The 20,526-nt window shown below is 40.8% G+C and overlaps 1 protein-coding gene across 1 annotated transcript; it reads right to left on the bottom strand.

The window, feature by feature from the left end:
* Positions 1-602: 602 nt before the first annotated feature.
* On the bottom strand, positions 603-2,822 carry mpg (N-methylpurine DNA glycosylase). The gene is made up of 3 exons (XM_050069813.1): positions 2,362-2,822; positions 1,589-1,793; positions 603-1,403 (listed from the first exon to the last, which is right to left on the bottom strand). The coding sequence occupies exons 1-3, from the start codon at positions 2,626-2,628 to the stop codon at positions 952-954; spliced, it is 924 nt and encodes a 307-aa protein (XP_049925770.1). The 5' UTR covers positions 2,629-2,822; the 3' UTR covers positions 603-951.
* Positions 2,823-20,526: the final 17,704 nt, after the last annotated feature.

Consider the following 20,526-nt stretch of genomic DNA (forward strand, 5'->3'; position numbering starts at 1 on the left):
CAGATCCCAGGAAGTGTGCTAGGCTTTGAAGCCTACACTGTCATGTGATGCACTATGGCCCAAAAAGGCTTATTCCCATTGACTTACATGGCTAAAGAGACGTGTAAATCAGTGGATACATTTTTTTTAGTGTCACAATCCCCACACAATGACTTGTTTCATGACTGGGATTTAATCCATTTGGTCCGATAACATTTGGAAAGTCTAGAAGAGCTGGAGAACTACAGCATTTTTCAAGATTTCTGTGTTTTACTGGTGCAAAAGAGGAAATAAATAAAACAAAAACAAAATGAACAGCAACAAAACACCACCAGTATTGCCCAAATTGTTACTTCAAAAATTGGCATCGGTATCGGCCCAGAATTTCACAGTTGGTGCATCCCAAATTTAACTTCATCTTCCCGTCGCAAATGTGTTAGATCATGTACACTGACCACAGAGGGGCACACTGAGTAATGATCATTCCAGACCTCCAGCTACCTCTCAGGAATCCCAGAGGTGGGGAGAGAAAGACGGCGAGAAAAAAGAAGACTCTAAACATCAGACAGGCTGAAGTGGAGCGTTCCAAACATCTGTGAAATCACTGAGTCACCGGGCAGAGAATTTCCCAAGTACAAATGTTTATTAAAAACCACACATGGAGGACCTAAACAAGAGACACTTAGTAATAAGTGTGGTCATTTGAGAATTGATTTCTTTGATAAATTTAGCTGTCTGAAGTTCTAATTATCACTCTCCAATACAGTTTTGCATCAGTACCATAAACACACTGTCAATGTAAGATGCAGATTACAAAATGGATGATAAACATTTTGTTTAATTTATGCAGATTGTAATTTAGACATTCAGCCAGTGGAGGTTATTCTACCATCTTGACTGTCTTAAGTTTTTATACAGCCTAAATGGTGCACAAAGGGAACAGATGGCAGAGTAGTTTCAGGAATACTCCTGTTAAGTCCTCCTGACATTGTGCTGTCCTGTGTCAGACTGCACATCTGAGGGACCTAAATTGTTCATTACATTTCCAGACACAGACTGTCTCTCTGCCTCTTTATTCACGACGCTAACACAGGGGTGCCCGCGAAGATAAAACCGCCAGGGCTTCTTGGCCCATTCCCCGTGGGACTCAATCCCAATGCGTGGTGCTGATACTATATCATGAGGTTCTACAGGATTTGTGTCAGGGTCCCTCTCCAGCCACACTTCTCCATCCGAGGCGAGGTCTCGTCGGTCGAAACAGCGGGGTATATTTAGAGCCTGGCACAGCTTTGAAGGCCCATTGCAGAGCTCTTTGTCCTTCAGTTGCCGGGCTCCCTCTTTGCGTCTGGCTGCCCTCAGCTGCCTCATGACGGGCTGACCCTGCAGGGGCTCGAGGGAGCGCAGCAGCACGGCAGCACCCTCCCCTGGGAAGACAGCACACAATATGCATCAGTCAGCAAGGCTCCACTCTGTCTCCTTCCTTTTGCCCTTTACCCACCAACCATAAAAACACTACTGTATGATTTAATGTGGCATATTAAACAAAAAAAAAATCCTCTGTATGCATGCATTCATCACAATCACATCTTTAGTGGGTAATGCTTTTTACCTTCACTAGACACGTTCATGCAGAGGTAGATGCCATAAATTGGATACACATAGATTGTGCCGGGCTTCATGAACATGGCTGTGTTCCTTTCAGTGCGTTTGCCTCCTGCTGAGTGAGAGGCTTTGTCCTCCCCTCCCAGGTAGGCTTCAGTTTCCACTATTCTCCCTCGCAGCTCAGGGCCATCTGCACACCTGCGGACCAACACCTGCAGGGACAAGGAGCATGACAGATTATATATATTAATTTAAAAACACAAAAAAACAACAACAAGGAAGTCTCAATTAATGCAGACATATATGAGGAAATAAAACAAGGCAATCCCTCTTCAGGTGAAATAATGTCATGTTTTAGGATTAAATGATCAACAGAATATTAATTGGCAACACTTTTGATAACCTAAAGCCAAAATGGCAAAAAAAAATCTTGTTAAATGTGAACATTTTCTTATATTAAAGCCTTCTGTGATGGTAGATTTAATATCTTTTGGTTATGGACTGATGGTCCTACTTAACCAGACGTGAAGATGTGACTGTGGCCTCTGTGAACTTGTAGTGGGCATATTTCACTATTTGCACACCCTTTACAAACCAAATGATTGATTAATTAAGCATAGTATAATCTTCGGTTGCAGTGTTACATTGAAAGACAAGTATGTGAATGCATTTTGGATTTTTTTTCCAAGGCTATAGCTATGGAAACACAATGCTACAGTGTTACAATGAAGAGCTGAGGAGACTGAACTGACAGATGACTTAATGGAGCAGCAGTGTTACCTTGCCGAGGAATGCTTTAGCCAAACTGATGCAGGGTTGGTTGAAGAAATCCTCTCCCAGTCTGTGCTGCAGGTCAGTCCTGCTGAAATAATGGCTCCTCTCCGTCTCTGCACTTTGGGCAGGTTCACACTTCTTCTTCAGCTCGGCAGGTGAAACATTTAGTGTCAAATCCGTCCGATTATTATGTTTGTGTACTGTTTGTTCAGGTGCTGCTAATGCTGATGCTACTGTCGATGCTAGCATCTTTCTTTTTCTCCCTGCTATCATAATGACACCGCGAAACACTCGGGGATAAAGGAAAAAACAACTTCACGACACCCTCACTGTCTCCTGTGTCAGCAGCACTTTCATATATTATTTAAACCAATTATTTTATACTTAATTTGAGTCTCGAAGTAGATTCATGTTAGCGCTAGCATTAGAATACCGGAAGTAAACGATTGTTTTGTATCTCTTAAAGGGACCGCGCACTATATCGGTTCTGGCTCATGAACGTCACTGAGTATATGGTTTATGTAATATTTTGTATTGAAATACATATGTATATATATTTATATTTATATTCACATATAAACTTTAAAGGCATATTTCAATAATCAAAAACTTAGTGGTGTTAGTACAGTGTTATGGCAAAGACACAAAGTGTGAGGGTCCTAGTTAAGTTTAAGTTTATTTGTACATTTAGATACAAAGAACAGAGGAAAGTAAATAAAATGATAAAAACTGAATGTGTTCTGATTGGCTGCCACCTTGGCTAGGTCTCTCGTGTAAAAGAGATTGTCAATCTTAATGGGACTTCCTGGTTAAATGGTTAAATAAAGATAAATACAACATGTGCAGGTGAAGTAGAACCCAGAAAGGGATTTCCATGGTACCTCACATAAAGGGAGGAATAAAATATGCTTAGATTTAAAGCTACAACATGATGCAAAGTAAAATGTCAACACAATCAACACCACTGAGGAGAAATAAACAGAACACCAAAGACATCAACACTATGTAGAAACACAGCAGCCACACAGCACAATGATGATTTATACAGCTCCAAATCTTTTTGTTATTAACCCACCTTTAAGTTTCCTTTTGTACTGGGACAAGGACATAGAGTCAGCTGGGCTCCATGGTATCTCATGAATACTGTCCTCTTGGTGCACAATGTATCGGTAGGTAAAGGTTATTGGGTAACACTTTACTTGAAGGTAACTACATAAGTACATAAGTGACATGATCAACTGTCATATCATGACACAGTCATGAACCTGTCATGAACTTGTCATAAACATTATGCACATGTCATAAACGTTTATGACTGCTGCCATTAAGTGTCAGTCGGTTTTTGTAATGACAAGTTGACATTGTTTGGGTTGTCTTGATTATGACAACTTGACATTAATCAAAGTGACATTACCAGAAGATGTCTTTATGTTAATGTCAAGTTGTCATTATAAAGACACCCCAAACTAATTTAATGTCAACCCAAACAATGTCAGCTTGACATTACAAAAACTGAATGACACTTAATGACAGCAGTTTATGACATGTACATAATGTTGACAGTGTCATGTCATAGTTATGACAGTGTCATGTCACCCTTATGTAGATACCTTCAAGTAAAGTGTTACAGGTTATTGATTTGTCTAGTTGGATAAAAATTAACCTGAGTATTAAAAATAAAAATCATTAAAGCGTTCTGGTAAGGCAGTGCTCATTTACTTCACTTTGAAAATAAAAGTACATATTTGAAGAATGTTCATGTCAGAAATAGTAAGAGGAGAGGTCGCAGGACATGTCTTGTCACGTTGCCCTTCTAATAAAACGATTTTGCAGTAGAAACATTTTATGAAGGTATGTGGGGCATAACAGTAAAGAATATTACTGTATACTGTACATGTTGAACTATTATTTTGCGATTTAGTGTTGAGGAGGAAGGTCCATCTTACCTTTGTTTTTCTCACAATTCTCAAACAGTACTTTGCAGTCCAACATTTTCTTAATTACAATATTCAAATGTATGGAAAAGTGGAAAACTAGAATGTAGTTTGGGTGTTAGGTAGGCTATCACTATAGATTGTTATTGTGTGTGTCATAAAAATGTCATTAAAAAAGTCATAGTATGTGGACTTTTCCTGTGTGGCCCTCATTCATTCAGTCATCATCAAATGCTCTAACTAACGGTCCATTTAGCTGTTCAGTTTCTAAACATTTCGCATGGAGGGAATTCCCCTCAGACCCCTCTGGCTTGGATTGTAAAAGGTGTTGATTGAAAATGCCCCCCCCACCTCCCCAATACTGATTACAACCCTGCTTCCTGCTACAAATAAAAGCCAAATTTGCTGATAGGTAACCCCCCCTAACAGTGGCCTTTTCCTGTCGCTGTCTTATCTTTTCAGCCTCATTTGAAAACACTCCGCTCTAATAAGAGGTTATAAATAGAGCTGGTGTGCTCATGCCTGCCTGTGCCCAGGAAGTGGATGGCGCCAGTTTGGCTCCAGGCACTGTGGGTCCATGTGGCTTTCTGGAAGACTAACAGTGTGTGACATGGTGCCATGCCACAGACCACAACTTTATCAGGAAAGCGCAAGTTTGCTGTGCTGTGTTGCATGCAGTGAGGCATACAACAGTGGATGGATCGGCCAATAGAGAGATGGGTAAATGCAGAAAGGAGGCTAATGTTTGGCTGCAAGTTACTAAACCAACTACAGCCATGAGATTAATGCACAGAAGTGTTAAAAATATTTACTCTGGACTTTTTGTCAAACATTTAGTAGTTGCAGCGAACACCGGCTCTGCACTACTTCTTTGAGTTCATCATTCTGCAGTTATTTTTCTGTATATGTTTTGCACTTCTAGTACTGACCTCCTCAATCTCTTCCACTTGCACAGACTTGGTCTGCTGGGAGATGGCTTTGTTCCCCGCAATGCAGGGAACAAACCTGATGGCCCTCTTCATTAGTACTGTCAGTTCCTGCTCCAGCAACATACATTGTGGATTCAAAATGCCCTTCTTTACAGCGTGGGCATTTTCTTAGTTCTGAGGTTCATCAGCCTTGTTTTTCTGCCTCCTGGACTCAAGCTTGGCAGCGTTCTTCTGCAGATCCTCCTGAGCTTTCTACAGCTGCGGCATGAGCCCTGATACATCCCTGTCTTTACTCTGGGAAGCCTTTGTGCCTCCTGCAGCTGGGTTGGTGCTTTGCTGCTGCAACTTCTTGTCTGTCTCATCTACAATAATCTTATCTGGAAGAAATGGGCTGTAAGTGGATTTGATTTATCAAAAAATATGATAGCAAAAGACTGTAACAAGCTATATGTACATTAGTGCTGGAGGGCTGTTGTTCACGCTGCTCTTAATCCAAAGTATACTTTAATCAAATTGGGTTTATTACATTTACAGTACACAGGGCATTTGAAATAAGTTACAGCTCCCCAGACCTCTAAAGAGTTTCAGAATTAGAAAACAGTAAGAGATATGATATATAAGAGTGTATCCTGACCGCAGGGTGAAAAAGAAAAAATCTCTCTCACTTCCACTTTTAATACTCCAAATATTATGCAGTATTTTAGTATTACATTTAGTATAAGGAATTAGGAAATATCTTCAATCTTGTGTTTATTTAAAAGTCTCTCCCCACACAGGCCTCAGTCAGATGTTTGGAGAGGTGCCAGAAAGTGCAGCATGCTGTTGAGGTGGCAGCCTGGTGTGTGTGTGAGAGTGTGTGTATGGCATTGCAGAAATAGGTGAAGGGCACAACATTGGATCAAGGGTAAGAGATTCAAAAAGCTTCATAAAAATTCCCAGCTCCAATGTTTGCATGGTGAGTTGCTGGATGGCATTGCAGCTATTCTGCAGCATTTTTTATTGCTTGCTTTTGTTTACCAAAATGGAAAAAGTTTTCAGAGTAAAATCCCTAAATCAGAGTTTTTGTTTACTCACAAATAAGAATAGGATTAGAGCAGCCGTGCTGTAATTATTGACATAAAGACCTGGATGGATTTATAGAGCCAGGATATGATCCAGACAGAAATCTGCTGAGCATGTTCAGTAGAACAGTTCTGGCATGGCGTGTTGACTTTGTCACGACTGGTGGACCAGCGAAGGCCTTTGTTTGCTTTGACTGTGTTTCTACTGCCTGTCAGCAGTGATGCTGAGGTCTGGGCAGGGCAGCTTTCATAGTTGCTGCCACTGATAATCTTAGCAGCCACAGCTTGGCTTGTAGCATTGCATTCTGGATCACTTTCAACTCCAGCAGTCACTGCAGTGATAGTGACGCCAATCAGGGACGCCAGAGACTCATCTGTGTGTGCAGATGGAGGAGCAGAATGCAGGCAGACTGAAAATATCTTACTACACCATGAGTCAGAGAATCCTATGAAGATTAAGGTTTGATCTGCTGGGTATAATATCCACCCGTCATGCGATGTGTAGACAGGAAGTAACTGCTCGTGTTTGTTTTTGATTAAAGTTCGGATTATTTTGATTAAGTTTATGTTGATTAAAATTTACACAGTGAAAAGTTTTAATTTGATCTAACTCCTCATAAATCTGTAAATATATGCTCATAGATCCAAGCAGTGGTTCCCATAGGCGACACAGGTGGCTGCCACAGGCCCCACCCAGAGGGGGGTGCCAAAATTGCAACCAAGTTTCTGACATTAAAAGAAATTGAACATATCATCATTTACAGTGAGGATATTTATTATCCCAAATGCACAAAAAAATTACTAAACCACTTTAAACACTGGATACAGATTATCATATTGAATCTGATGTTAACGCTAGGTTACCGCGGTGTCTGCCTCATACATAATGTAGCCCATTCTTCCTGTCAGGTGGGACTGTTTCACCCTCACTGACCTCTCTCTTAAATATTCCCAACTGGCTCTGACATATCAAACAAAGAAAACTTTGGATCAGCAAAACTTTTTTTTTTAGTATTTGTTTTATTTATGCCAATACTAGATCTGAAAATGGGGGTCAGGGTAGGGCGCCAAATGTGTTAGCCCCTGCCCTGTTTTCAAAACTGTGACAGACTGGCATTGCTATCTTTGTTTTATATCTGGCTGTATTAAAATATTACATGAAACACGTGACTGAAATGAATGGACCAAAATAATGTAACTTTTTTGTCCTGCAGTGTTTATGACGTCTTATTTTTGAGTGCAATGCAAAAGCTTTCTCTGAGTATACTGCCACTTTAAAGAAACTATAAAATTGAAAATATATAATAAAATATAATATATAAAAAATATAATATAACATAAAATATTTATGTTCTTAAAGCTATACTTGTTTTCTGCAGTGATTTCATCCGTCATAACACATTTTTCATGATTGACAAATCCTAACTGGGTCAGGCTGTGCTGCAGCTCTTTAATAAGAGAGTCATGATTTTAAAAAAGAACCTCTCTGATGTTCTTTGTTGTAAATAAACACTGTAAACTATTAGTGGCAATGTGTCATAGCTTTTGAGCTGCTGAGATAACCACCTCTTTTATACTGAGTTTAAATTTGCATTGCTTTCATGACACGATCGTATTTATAACAGATTTCAGTGTTAGCCATTCCATTACGAGGTGTGGCAGCACAACAACAAGCAGATTGATTTAATGATGCGAGTTTAAAAATACCAAAATATAAACATGAAGATCCTCTTTCGGTAAGCTCTGAAATGTCTTCTCAGAAACCCTTCCAGTAGCACCTTTAACTGCAATCATTTTTATGACAAGTAACAGCGAGGCTTCTTCCTCACTGAGCAAATGAGCGGCAGAGCCTGGTAGACATCTGCATCTTCAGCGTTTGACGGGATTAATTATTAATTGATGACAATTAATGATTTATGAGCCGCTTTTCTTGTTTGCTGCACAGGTGGCTGGGCTCTCACTAGGAGGGAGGAACAGAAGGATTATTCCATGTGAGTTCAGACACCTGCACAACAGAGACATGCTTATGGAGAGACAGTTCTTTTTCCACATCTGCATGTCCACAGGTTGGAACAGAACCACTGGTATATAAACACAGATGAGGGAAAAGCATTCATGCTTGTGTCTACTGTATGTATCTGTCTAGACCACATGTATAGTTTTATTGCATCAGTCGAGTTGAGCGGAGTCTATTCAGCAGAGACACACTTGAAAAACAGATACAACTGTGCAGAATCTTCGGTTTAAGCCTATCAAGTACAATAAATAAACCCACAGTCGTTTTTTATACCATGTAACAGTTTCCAAGCATACACGAGAGCGTCAATAACAGGTCGAGGACTGTTTTAGTAGATCATTAAAAGACAAAAACTCAGCCCTCCATCTGTTTGGTTTATTGATTGAGCCAGCACTAAAATCTCCAGCCTCCCTGACCTTTCATGGTCCGCTCTGATAACAGCTTCCTTGTCTCAGCTCACACCTGTGGCTCTCCAAGGGAACAACCGTTGAGTCCGGTGGGGGTGGTGGTGGAGCTGGGAGGGCCGTCTGCAGGATCTCGCTGGTCTTATCACAAAAACAAGGGAGTGTTAATCTGTTCAACATGCCCACACAGCAAAAGCTTTCCTGCCCACTTTGATTTCTTTGGGAGCGTCCTTCTGCTGTGGTATTTAGCAGCAGTACAGTTGGTTTCCCTTTGCCCAGTGATACACAGTATGTGGTCTGTTATTAAATGAAAACCAGCATGTGCTGTATTTTAACTCTTTAGATCTAGCCTGCTATGGATTGTGTGATCAATGCTACAGACAAAACCTTAAGATAACAATATTTAATTTTGGTTTAGCATGTCTTTAACAGCCTGTTCTCACTCCCAGGGTGTAAAAATACACCACCTGTGTAGGGATACTCTTAAGTGTCTGTATGAGACACCCAGGCCTTCAACCCAAAAATAAAAAATAAAATCGTCTGCATTATTATTAGACGTTCAGGGCAATGGACGTCGTATAAAGAGCGCAAAAGTCCACTTGTGGCAGGCAGGAGGGGAGGTAGATGGGTCCAACAAGCACAGGACTTTGACCCAGGAGACCAGTGTTTGTGTCCTGTGTGGAACTAAACGTCAGTGTTGAGTTGTTTTGTCATGTCAGTCGTCAGTTACGTGAGTCAACCACGACCTAACCAAGTAGTTTTGTTGCCTAAACCTAACTGCTGACCCCTTTAACATCAAGTACGATCTTTACCTAACCATAGACTGTATTTGAAATAGGGGTTGCAGCTACTGTGGCGTCACCCATTGGTTGTGGACTTACGTTTTGAAGCCTTGAATCTGGCATTTGGGCTGTTGCCATCTTGGTTTCGTGAAGCCAGAAGTAACCATTTGAACAAGAGGGTGGAGCTGTGGAGCAGCGAGGGGTAGATTGAGACTGTGGTAGTCAGGCCCCCAGGAGGTGTGCTCGGCTTTGAAGCCAATTTTCATACAAGCCAAACAGTGGAATTACGTCTGTCACATGATGCCATGGGGCCCAAAAAGACTGTTCCCCTTAGACTTACAAGACATGTCTGCAAATCAGTGGATATATTTTTTTGATCACACCCCCCTGTGAAATGACTCATTTCACTATCAGAATTTGATCTGTTTGGCTGGGTGACATTTGGAAAGTCTCAAAGAACTGCACAATTAAATAATCAGTCCATCTATTTTCATCAGCTTATCCACTGCTGTGTCATGGGAGCAGCAGGCCAAGCACAGCACCCCAGACGCCCCTCTCCCCAGCAACAATTTCCAGCTCCTCCTGGGGGACCCCAATGTGTTCCCAGGCCAGATGAGATATATAATTCCTCCAGCATGTTCTGGGTCTAATCCAGGGCCTCCTACAAATTGGACGTGCCTGGAATGCCTCTAATGGGAGGTGCCTAGGAGGCATCCTGATCAGATGTTTGAACCACCTCAACTGACCCCTTTCAACGTGAGGTAGCAGAGCTCTTCTCCGAGCTCCCTCTGGATGTCCGAGCTCCTTGCTCTATCTCTAAGGCTGAGCCCAGCCACCCCACGAAGGAAACTCATTTCGGCCACTTGTATCTATGATCTCATTCTTTCAGTCACTACCCAGAGCTCATGACCATAGGTGAAGGATGGGACATAGATGAACCAGTAAATCGAAAGCTTTACCTTCTGGCTCAGCTCCCTCTTCACCAGGACGGAGTACCACAGCGCCTGCATCACTGCAGAAGCCGCACCAAACCACCGATCCATCTCACGTTGCGTTCTGCCCTCACTCATAAACAAGACCCGGGGATTCTTGAACTCCCTTGCTTCAGACAATAACGCTCTCCCAACCCAGGTCACGATTCAATAATTTCATACCCATTCAAGTCAGCAGACCACTATGCAGCCTGCGCTATGAGCCACAAGGTGTAGAAGAGCGCTGATCATCTGGGTAATTTTATACACAGCAGTAGAACTTTTTTGGCTTTATGCACCACTGAGCTACCCTGGAAATCCAGAGTTCTCGCGAGAGCACAATTTGAATTTGCCCAGCGAGTCACTCTGGCAATCAGTAATGATGCTCATTACCCATGCCGTTGGATGAGTTAGACTTGGCTTTTTCTCTAAAAGAGGAACAGAAGATGGCGCTCAAATCTTTTCTTTGCAAGAAGGACGTTTTTGCTGTTTGCCGACCGGATACGGCAAGAGTCTAATCTAGCAGTTAGCTCCGCTGGTAGCTCAGCGCTAAGTATTGTTCTGATTGGTTATAGTGTTATCCATTTGCGTGCAGTGATATTTTCAAATGCATGCTTGGTACCGCCCCTCGAGTTGGGCCATTTTCATTACTCATGGCCAGACCCTAAATCTTTCTAGATTTAGGTCTGGATTTCCAGGCTACCACTGAGCAACTTTTACAGGAATAAATGGGGCCCTGCCTTCAATGCTGTATCCAATTCTCTTTCCATTGTAGTAATGCCTTGCAGACAGGCTCTAATAAAAATTTAACCTCGTGCAGTTGTTATGACCAATTTGTAGCAGGCAGTAAACATGCTTAAAGTTGGGCTGTGATTTCCCCCAGCTTTTGGAGCCAGCCTCAAGTGGCCATAAGAGGAAGTGCAGTTTTTGGCACTTCTGCGTTGGCTTGATTTTTCAGTACCAGAATATGCAGCTTGTTCCTAACCCTAATACTGAAAACACACCAAGCCACGGCAAGCAACCCCTTTGCAGTCATGTGAGTTGACTAACATGACTTACGGCTGACCCCTTCTACATCAAGATACACTGCAAGAGGCTGCCCCTGGTGTCATTATAGTACAAGCCCCAGCGTTAAAATATGACGAGTACGGACGAAATGAATGCCCTTAATTCTGATAGAATACACGGACATGTCTTGTTCTAGCAAAAATCACTAGACCCATAAAGTCATCCTTTAAGAGACACATGCTTGTTAACAGTATTTGGGTTCTTTTGAATATTTCTCTGGTGTGGAAAACCATGTCACGCATGTACAAGCAAAAACCTCTCTGTGGTCTTAACCCAGAAATGATGGCCTCCCCTCCACTTCTCTGCTTGGTTGAAGAAAGAGGAAGCCGTTTATGGACCGTCTGACAATGTCCTTTTGCTCAAACATTACCCTTGCGCTCAACCCTTTTATCTGAGTCTGATTGATGGGGCTTCAGGGGGCCCTGAGTGCTCCTACAGGTCCTGCGTTGCTTCCTAATTGCTGCCTTTGCCCCAGCTTCAACCCTCCTGTATCCCAGAGGAAACGTCACCATTAATTACTACAACTTCATGGTATATCAATCAGTGACTCCCAGTAGGCCACTGAACGGTCCTTACATAGCTGAGTACTTGTAAAAGAGTTGATGAAGTCCAATAAACTCCTGTGGTAGAAATACTGTCTTTTGCCTAGTTTAGGAGCATGTCTCTGAATCAGCTCAATTTTCAGTGTGGTGATCAGTCATGCTGGCAGGGACGAGACCCGTGGGTGCGAGACGGAGAGGAGACATGAGCTGAGAGAAAGCTCTAGCCTTTCATACTGTGAACTACAAACAAGACCAGTTGGGACACTTGTCTGCTGTGAGCCTGCTGTGAATTTTGGTTTACCCTCACGTTTGAACTAACAAAATTCAATCTTGATGTTTCTTGCTACCAATATTACTTCATGTCTGGGAGGAGAGCTGCTAATGGTGATAAGCTGTGGAGGAGCTGTGGTGGAGAGGTGTTAAAAAATGTCAGACCTAACTTTTGACATTCCCTGTAAGAGTGTGTCGTGCAGAAGGTTTCAGTTTTGCATATTAGATAGCAATTAGCTTTTATATTTAGTGATGTACTTAATCTAGCATGCCCGGCGAAGGGAAGTGCACAGACACTGCCCCCTTCAGTAGTGACAAACATTGCACCAGGCCCTCAGGAACGCTGCTCAGCTTTGCCTCTATTTTCCCCAGTGGCCACTAGCGGTATTGCAGCAAAAAATCCTATGCAACTCAGAAAGCATTTCCCCCATTGTTAATGAGACGTCTGTAAAAACTGTTGACAGGACTCCTCGAACCACAAACAAGGTCGATCATGACTCTTTTTATTATGAATATTTGGTCCATGGAGGATTTATATATTTCAATGAAGGTTTTAAAACTTTTGTTCAAGCAGACAAAAGCAATTTAAAAATCACTTAAAATTTGCATACAGTCTCTTTCAAAATAAATGCACTACACTGCGCAGAGACATTTTTTTTCCTTCAACAACAAAAGCATGTGGTTAGGTTTAGGAAAAAAGAACAGGGTTTGGCTTTACGTGACACGAACACCGCTCTCTTGGGTTAAAGTCCATGTTTGTTGGACCCATCCACCACCCCTCCCACCTGTCCCAGTCTGACTTTCTTCGCCTTAACTTTCATTCTTGCCCCGCCGCATTTCCCCCTGACGCCAGCGGGCACCGTTAAACTATCACGGCAACCGGCCACGTCTCACGCCGACATTAAAGGACTCCTGTTTTTGTTGGTTTCTGACATCACAAGTCACTGCCCAAATGCCGGATTTCGACATCTTCGGAGTGAAACCGGGCTCAAATGTGGGCTTTTCTCTAGGGTGTGCATCTCTACCTCAGCCTCAGTTGGTGTGTACAATGTATCCATGACAACGCACAGAGCAGACCCTAAACATAGAAAAGCCAGTGTGTTGCAGACTGCGGTACGAACCCCAACTGAGACGCATATTCTGAACACGCTGTATACATGTCCAAAAAAATTATAGTAAAACCTGAATAATATTGGCATATCTCACATGTCTTGAGCGGTAATTGCTAAATTTGGAAAAAGGCCTAATTTCGGAAAATTTTAACAAAATGTGTTGTATGTATGTATACCATGTATACATTAAATTCAGAATATTGTCATTCCGAATAATAGTGGAATGTTAGTGTGCATGTCAACACAGCCAATGTCAGGTCTATGGGCCGAACAGGACCTCAGGGGCTCGAGGAACATCCAATCTTTACACAGATACCAGTCGGTATAGCCAAGGTCAGATATTTCAGGGGACATAAACATAAAAACCCCCACATTTTTAAGTGGAGGGGATCTTTAATTTAAATCTGGAATGCAGGACTTGTAATGGAGTATTTTTTAGTGTAGTATTACTACTTGCATTTGAGTTAAGGGTCTGAATACTTCTTCGTAGATCTGTAGAAAACACCATTGAATATAAAAGTCAGGCAGTCTTATGACCCCTTGTTAACACAAACAAATCATCTGCACCGTCAGCATAAAAACGAGACCATATTATGTCTTTCTTTATTTTAAAAGCAGAAAGTTCGGCGGTGGGTGTCTTAATCGAGACGCACATCAAAGCAACCATGAAGGAGACTTTTCCAGGAACCTGAGCGGCTTGTGCCCCGAAACCTCATCTGAGGAAAACTGCGTACTTGGTGCCCCTTGTCAGCACCTCAGAAACCTTCTGCTTCCTAACATCCATCTCTCTCCTGCAGAATATTCCCAGGTGGATCTGAGCTTTCACTGAAACCATGATGGAATGTACTGTGATGGTCTTTTCATTAGATGAAGCAGCAGCAGCAGCAGCAGCAGCAGCAGCAGCAGCGTGTATTACCTGATGCAGTAAAGGGGCTCCATTTCCTCTAATGAAAATCTTCTCTTTCACAGTACAAAGCGAAGTGTGAATGTGCTGTGTTGCACTCTTGTTATTTCTTTTAGCAGATGTAATTTATTAAATGGATAATGTATTAAACACCCAGAGACAAATAACTCTGTAGAAGAACATTGCCTGTCTTTCTGGTGATAGTTTTTCTTTAATACATTTAAATGTATAGGTATGCACAGAGATAATTGCTGTGAAAATGCCTTGGCCTCAGTTTCCGCACATGCTCTCACACTGGGGAATGCCCATGAGGCTTGGGTGTGAATTAATGATTAAGACATGGCTGCAGAATCCCACGAGGACAAGTATGGGAGGAATCTCAGCAACAATGATGGGAATATAATGGCATGCCACACATGTGAATCTCATTATTGTGTGCAGTTGTGGTGGACTCATCCATCCTTCTACATCTATCCATCTCTGAGTTATTTTTATGCTTCTGCGTATGAACTAAGTAAGACAAAGCAAATCTTTCTTTTAATCAGTGGAAACAGTCAGTTGTAGACATTGTATCAATGGAACTCTCTACGGCAAGATTAAATGGTGCCAAATATCAGACAATAGAAAATTGGAATCACATATTAGACCTAGTGAGGAGCTCTATTTCATAAAGTTAGGTTATTTATCTTATAGATAAGATGCCCTTTGATTTATTTTTATTTATTTATTTATATTTTATTTTTTTTATTTTTAATTATTATTATTTTTATTTTTTTATTGTTATATATATATATATATACATATAAATAATTTCTGTCCTTATGGTGGCTGGCGGGATCTGGGGAGGATGATAGGAGGGGTTGAGTAGGTGGGGATCTGTGTGTGGATGTATGTATGTATGTGCACATCTGTGTAACTCTATATCTGTGTACTTATGTGCAGATGTGTAGGTATGTGCATATGTGTAGATATGTGTATGTGTACATTGTATCTATAATTCAACATTGATGGGGTTGTCTGCATCATGCTTGACAGAATCGAATTTCTGACAGAACTGTAGCGCAGACTTTCTTTTCAGTCTCCTTCGGCTCTTGAACTTTGTATTTCCTGTTTTTTTGTTGTTGTTGTTTTTGTTTTTTCATTTTGTACTGGAGCCATTGTGCACATAACCCCCTTATTGTGCTATTGTCTTATAAAAATAAAAGAAAAACTTGATCTCAAATAAATAAGACAAAGCAGTAGTAGCAGACGTGTAAACAGAAAGTGCTCAGGCTTAGTTTAATAGGCATCAGTCAGTCAGCCATATTACCATCAGCAGACCCAAACCCCCAGGATCATATGACACTGCTGTAATGTGCTCATTGATTTAAAGAAAACTTGTGAGATTTATATAATAGTAAACAAACAATCAGTTGCTTCATTGGCTTAGTAATAGAGCAAGACTGTATAATTCTACTGACAGTGAGCACAGGGCTCGCTGGTATCATGTGATGTCATGAGCATCATGGTGTCATGTGGCAACGTTGCATGGTTCAGCGAATAACAAACAAAAAATGGGAGAAAAACATGAAGGCTTATATGATACAAGTCCAGTAGTCCTCTGAGCTATATACACAATTTATTTATCAATACCTATGTAATTATGTTAATTAATTTCAGCTTCCCAGGTTAGCTGAAATAAGATTCTCACCAGTTATTAGACAATCTATCATTTTGAGTATATCTATGACATAATCTAAGAAGTAAGTACAGGACAGACATGTTTGATGGGAGTATGCAAAGGGGAGGAGGACTGTGTCATCTCTTGCAGCTCTGGTGACCCCGTCAAGTGTGTTGACCTCAAATGAGTCAAGAGAGGTTTCTTTCTTTCTGAGTGCAAACACTTGAATTTCTATGAATTTACAGCTTTACCTGATGAAGTGGCTTATTGTTTTGTGTTCTACAGGCTCTGAAAGTTCAGCATTGGGTCAAGAAACTAGGTGTTTGATTGTAATAAAATCAGGTGTTCTTCAAGGAGGGCAAGCAGTTGAATAAGAATAAAAAACAGTGACTTTCCAGGTTACTTACTTAAGCCCATGCATGGAAGGATTACTGAGCACGCCTACACTGCACATGCTCAGGGTAACCCAATGTATAAGGAGGGCCCCTTAGCCCTCACCTGCACAATGTCACTCAAACTAACACGTACTGACCAGGAAGAGGTTCAGAATGACCACAGTGAGACACAAAATGAATAAAAAAGACACTAAATTGCTTCACAGAGACACAAAACATCAACAAAGAGATGCAAAACAAAAATAAAATGTAGCTTAACAACTATAAAGTGTGTGTGTCTTGCTCCTATGTAGGAGTGATGGGGGGTCTTTTGCATATCCGTGCCCAGGGGCCCATTGTCTCATAATCCGCTCTTGAGTTCATGGTATAGCCTCCTGAGACGCAAACTTCTGTTTGGTTTGCATTTTTAATTTCTCCTAGCTATTTGGGATCAGTAGGACCTGGTAAGTATAAAAAACTTAACACAGTCAACAATAATAAAGACCCTTTATCCACAAACGAAATGATAATAAAGTCCCAATGTCCTTCAGAGAGCTAATGATAAAGTCTTTCAACGAGTACCTTCTAATTAATAGGATCTTGGCTTGTTACCGTTGCTAACATTGGTCAAATTTGTAGGGCGAGTCACACTACAAACATTATTAATCATGAATAAACAAGTTTCAACCATAATATGTGATCAGGTTTTGGACCTTGTCCACTTTCGTGTCAGGATCTGCTGCAGACTGACTTTGCAGAGATGGCGGCCATCTTGTTTTTACATGGATGAGTGTATTGTGCTCTTACTACCACTAGATGGCACAAAACAGTGTCCACGAACGAGGACAACAGGTCTAAGTTAAGCAGAATGAAGTATAAGGTCAAGTAAAACCAAAATGTGATGTCCTCGTATGAGGACACAGGGTCTCAGGAGGATAGGTTGATAGTCTGAAAGCATCCAGGGCATTCTGACAACAAGAAAATTTTTTTTTTATTAATACATAGATGATTGAAACGCACTTTTACTTGCAATCAGAGTGCCTTGGATGCTTTTCAGATTGTCAACCCATGGACTAATAGTGGAGGTCAGTGTGGGCATTGTGGAGGACCACAAGTACCTGGGAGTGCATATTGACAATAAACTGGTCCAAGAACACTGAAGCTCTGTGCAAGAAGGGCCAGAGCTGCCTCTATTTTCTCACGAGGCTGAGGTCCTTCAAAATCTGCTGGACAATGCTGAGGATGTTTAAGTCTGTGATGACAAGTGCTATCCTGTTTGCTGTTGTGTGCTGGGGCAGCAGATTGAGTGTAGCAGACGCCAACAGACTCAATAAACTGATCGTTGTAGGGGTGGCGCTGGACTCTCTGGTGGCAGTGTCAGAGAGGAGGATGCTGTCTAAGATACGTGCCATCTTGGACAATGACTCCCACCCACTCCATGATGTGCTGGTCAGACATGGGAGCACATTCAATGACAGACTCATTTCCCCAAGATGCAAACAAACAAAGAAAGAAACAAACAGCATAGGCCAGCATGATTTAAATGCTGGTCTATGCTCCTTTTTCCCAGCAGGGTGACATACTCTTCCTCTGAATTTTTGCTCTTATGTCATGTGAAACTGTCATTTTCAGAAAAGATCAGTATAACTTTAATAAAAAAAAATGCAACTTCCAATCAAATCAAATTAAAAAATCCAATTATTAATATTAATAATTGGAATAAGAGTAAACCTTTGGAACTAAATTAATTGTGTTGCTAAAATCCCCAGATGGGAATGAACCATCTTCTTTTTTGATAATGTTGCATCATCTCTCATGACATGTCACCATGTGCTTTATTTTGAAATTTTCCTGCTCTATGTTGCTGTAGTCATAGGAGCCATAAAATATGTATTAGCCCCACGTTCATCAAACAGGTCTGTGTAGTATGCTGTAAGCAAGACTGTCTTTGATCATGATAACCTTTGATAACCTCCAACAAACGAAATATGCTCCAATTATTTATGGGCCTGTTTGAGGATTTGTTAAGATTAGTTAAGAAGCTTAAAGTGAAGATTGGCTTTTATTTTAGAAATAAGTCTTGTTTTACTTTCCGTGCTAAGAAAAAAACTTGTCGAAGCTACTTTTCCGTGTGTGATAGATTACAGTGACATATTGTATATGTATGCAACTGTCTCCATTTTGCTTCGTCTCGGTTCAGTATGCTGTACATCTCTATGTTTTATTACAAATGTCACTTACTCATCACTAGTGATGGTGAGATGAAGCTTCATGAAGCATTGAATGGTGCGTTATCCTGCTGGGGGCCACCGCCATTGGGGAGTGCTATTGTCATGAGGGGGGGTACTTGATCTGCAACAGTGTTTGAGTGGGTGGGACATGTCAGGTGGTATCCACATGAATGGCAGAACCAAAGATTTCCCAGCAGAACAATGCACTGGAACTAAATATAGTTTTATACGTCACCTGTCAGTAGTTTTAATGTTTTGGCTGATCGTGTAGGGGAGACCGGGGATGGTTGTAGCAAAGGGATAGTTGTAACACTCTCAGTTTGGCCAATTAGAAACGAGCTGTGGTGACATCATCAACATAGTCCATGCCCATTTACAATTGGAGCTCATTGGTGAAGCCGTATGTCTCTGAGTCCAAATTTGTCTGTTCTAGAGCCAAAAAACAGTTTTTCAGGTGAGAAACCAAACATTTTCATCACAGTTGTTTTTTAGATAGTGTCCATTGTGTTGTATGTACAATTGTTTCACTTACATAGGTTCAAGTAGTAGTTTCATTAGTGCTAGCTTTGAAGCTAAATGCTAAAAACTGTTAGCTCTTTCATAGCTGCTAGGCATGGGGAGGGTTGTAACTCTTCGAAACTGTTTCTTGTTCAACTGTTGAAATGCTGTTCAGACCTCAACCTCATTCAGGCTACAATGCGCACACACACACACACACACACACACACACACACACAGAGGTTAATACTTTATTATTCTGTATTTTATGTTATATATTTTCATTTATTTTATTGTACTTATTTTTTGTATTTATGTTATACATTTCTATTTATTTTAATATTATAATTATTGTATTCTTACAAGTTTATTGTTCCTTCTTTATTATTCATTAAAGTGCTTGTATACATTTAGCCTATTGTGAATCTTTTTTAAGCACAATAATTTAATTGTTACATCCATCCCCAGCTAGTGTTACAACTCACCCCGGTACTGGGGTACGTTGTAACAATATACCTCTTTGTATTTGACATTAATTTCCATAATCTGTGATGGTGTAGTAGAGGTCAAAGTGTGTGTTATTTATAGCAGACAAATATGGGTACCACGTATCAAAATTTAAGAGCTCTAACAAAAAAACCCACTGAGTTACACTTGCTCAAACAAAAAGTGTTACAATCATCCCCGGTCTCCCCTAAATACATTCATGCACAAATGCACATACACACATATACATAAACACAAAGCCACCAAATGCACATACACACATATACATAAACACAAAGCCACATATGCACATTTATACATAATGAAAAATTATAAACTAAAATTAATTAAATAAGAAAATAAAAAAATACTACTACTACTACACACACATAACATACACATACATAGGTACACATAAATGGATTCCTCCTTATGAAGATATATCATTTATAGTATAAACATACTTCTATGGGAAAGCATATCCTGACTTTATCTGCTATCTTATTGATGTTATTTCCCATTGATTATCTTGATCTTAGTTTTGGCCTGCCTTATTTACTAGATGACATCTTATGCCATGTTATTTGTTTCATTCTTCTTGTGTTTTAATTGTGTTTATTTTTATTGCACAGCACTTTGTCACTGTGTTCTGAAAGGTGCTATGTAAGTAAAGTTTATTATTATTATTTGTTGCATTTTAACTCAGTGGGACTTCCTGATTAAATAAAGGTTAAATAAAATAAATAAATGACATAATCAGTGTAGATGGAGGGAGTTAAACCCCAGTTTCAGTGCCACTCTCTGGCTGCAGATATCGCTTAGTCACCGCCGCTCACCGGGAGAAGCAGCGCCTCCCTGTGTCCACACCGATTGGTTGGAGATCTTGACGGGCTCGCCTTCTCCACAGACCGTCTCCAGTCCAGGGCGG

The sequence above is a fragment of the Epinephelus moara genome, chromosome 18, assembly GCF_006386435.1.
Source record: "Epinephelus moara isolate mb chromosome 18, YSFRI_EMoa_1.0, whole genome shotgun sequence".
Lineage (NCBI taxonomy): Eukaryota > Metazoa > Chordata > Actinopteri > Perciformes > Serranidae > Epinephelus > Epinephelus moara.

Bases quoted from the DNA above. Each gene is read 5' to 3' on its own strand.
- mpg (XM_050069813.1), bottom strand. From the start codon at position 2,628: ATGATAGCAGGGAGAAAAAGAAAGATGCTAGCATCGACAGTAGCATCA. The intron at 1,794-2,361 runs GTAACACTGCTG...TTGTCCCTGCAG, and splicing joins CTAAAGCATTCCTCGGCAAG to GTGTTGGTCCGCAGGTGTGC. The intron at 1,404-1,588 runs GTAAAAAGCATT...CTGTCTTCCCAG, and splicing joins CATGAACGTGTCTAGTGAAG to GGGAGGGTGCTGCCGTGCTG.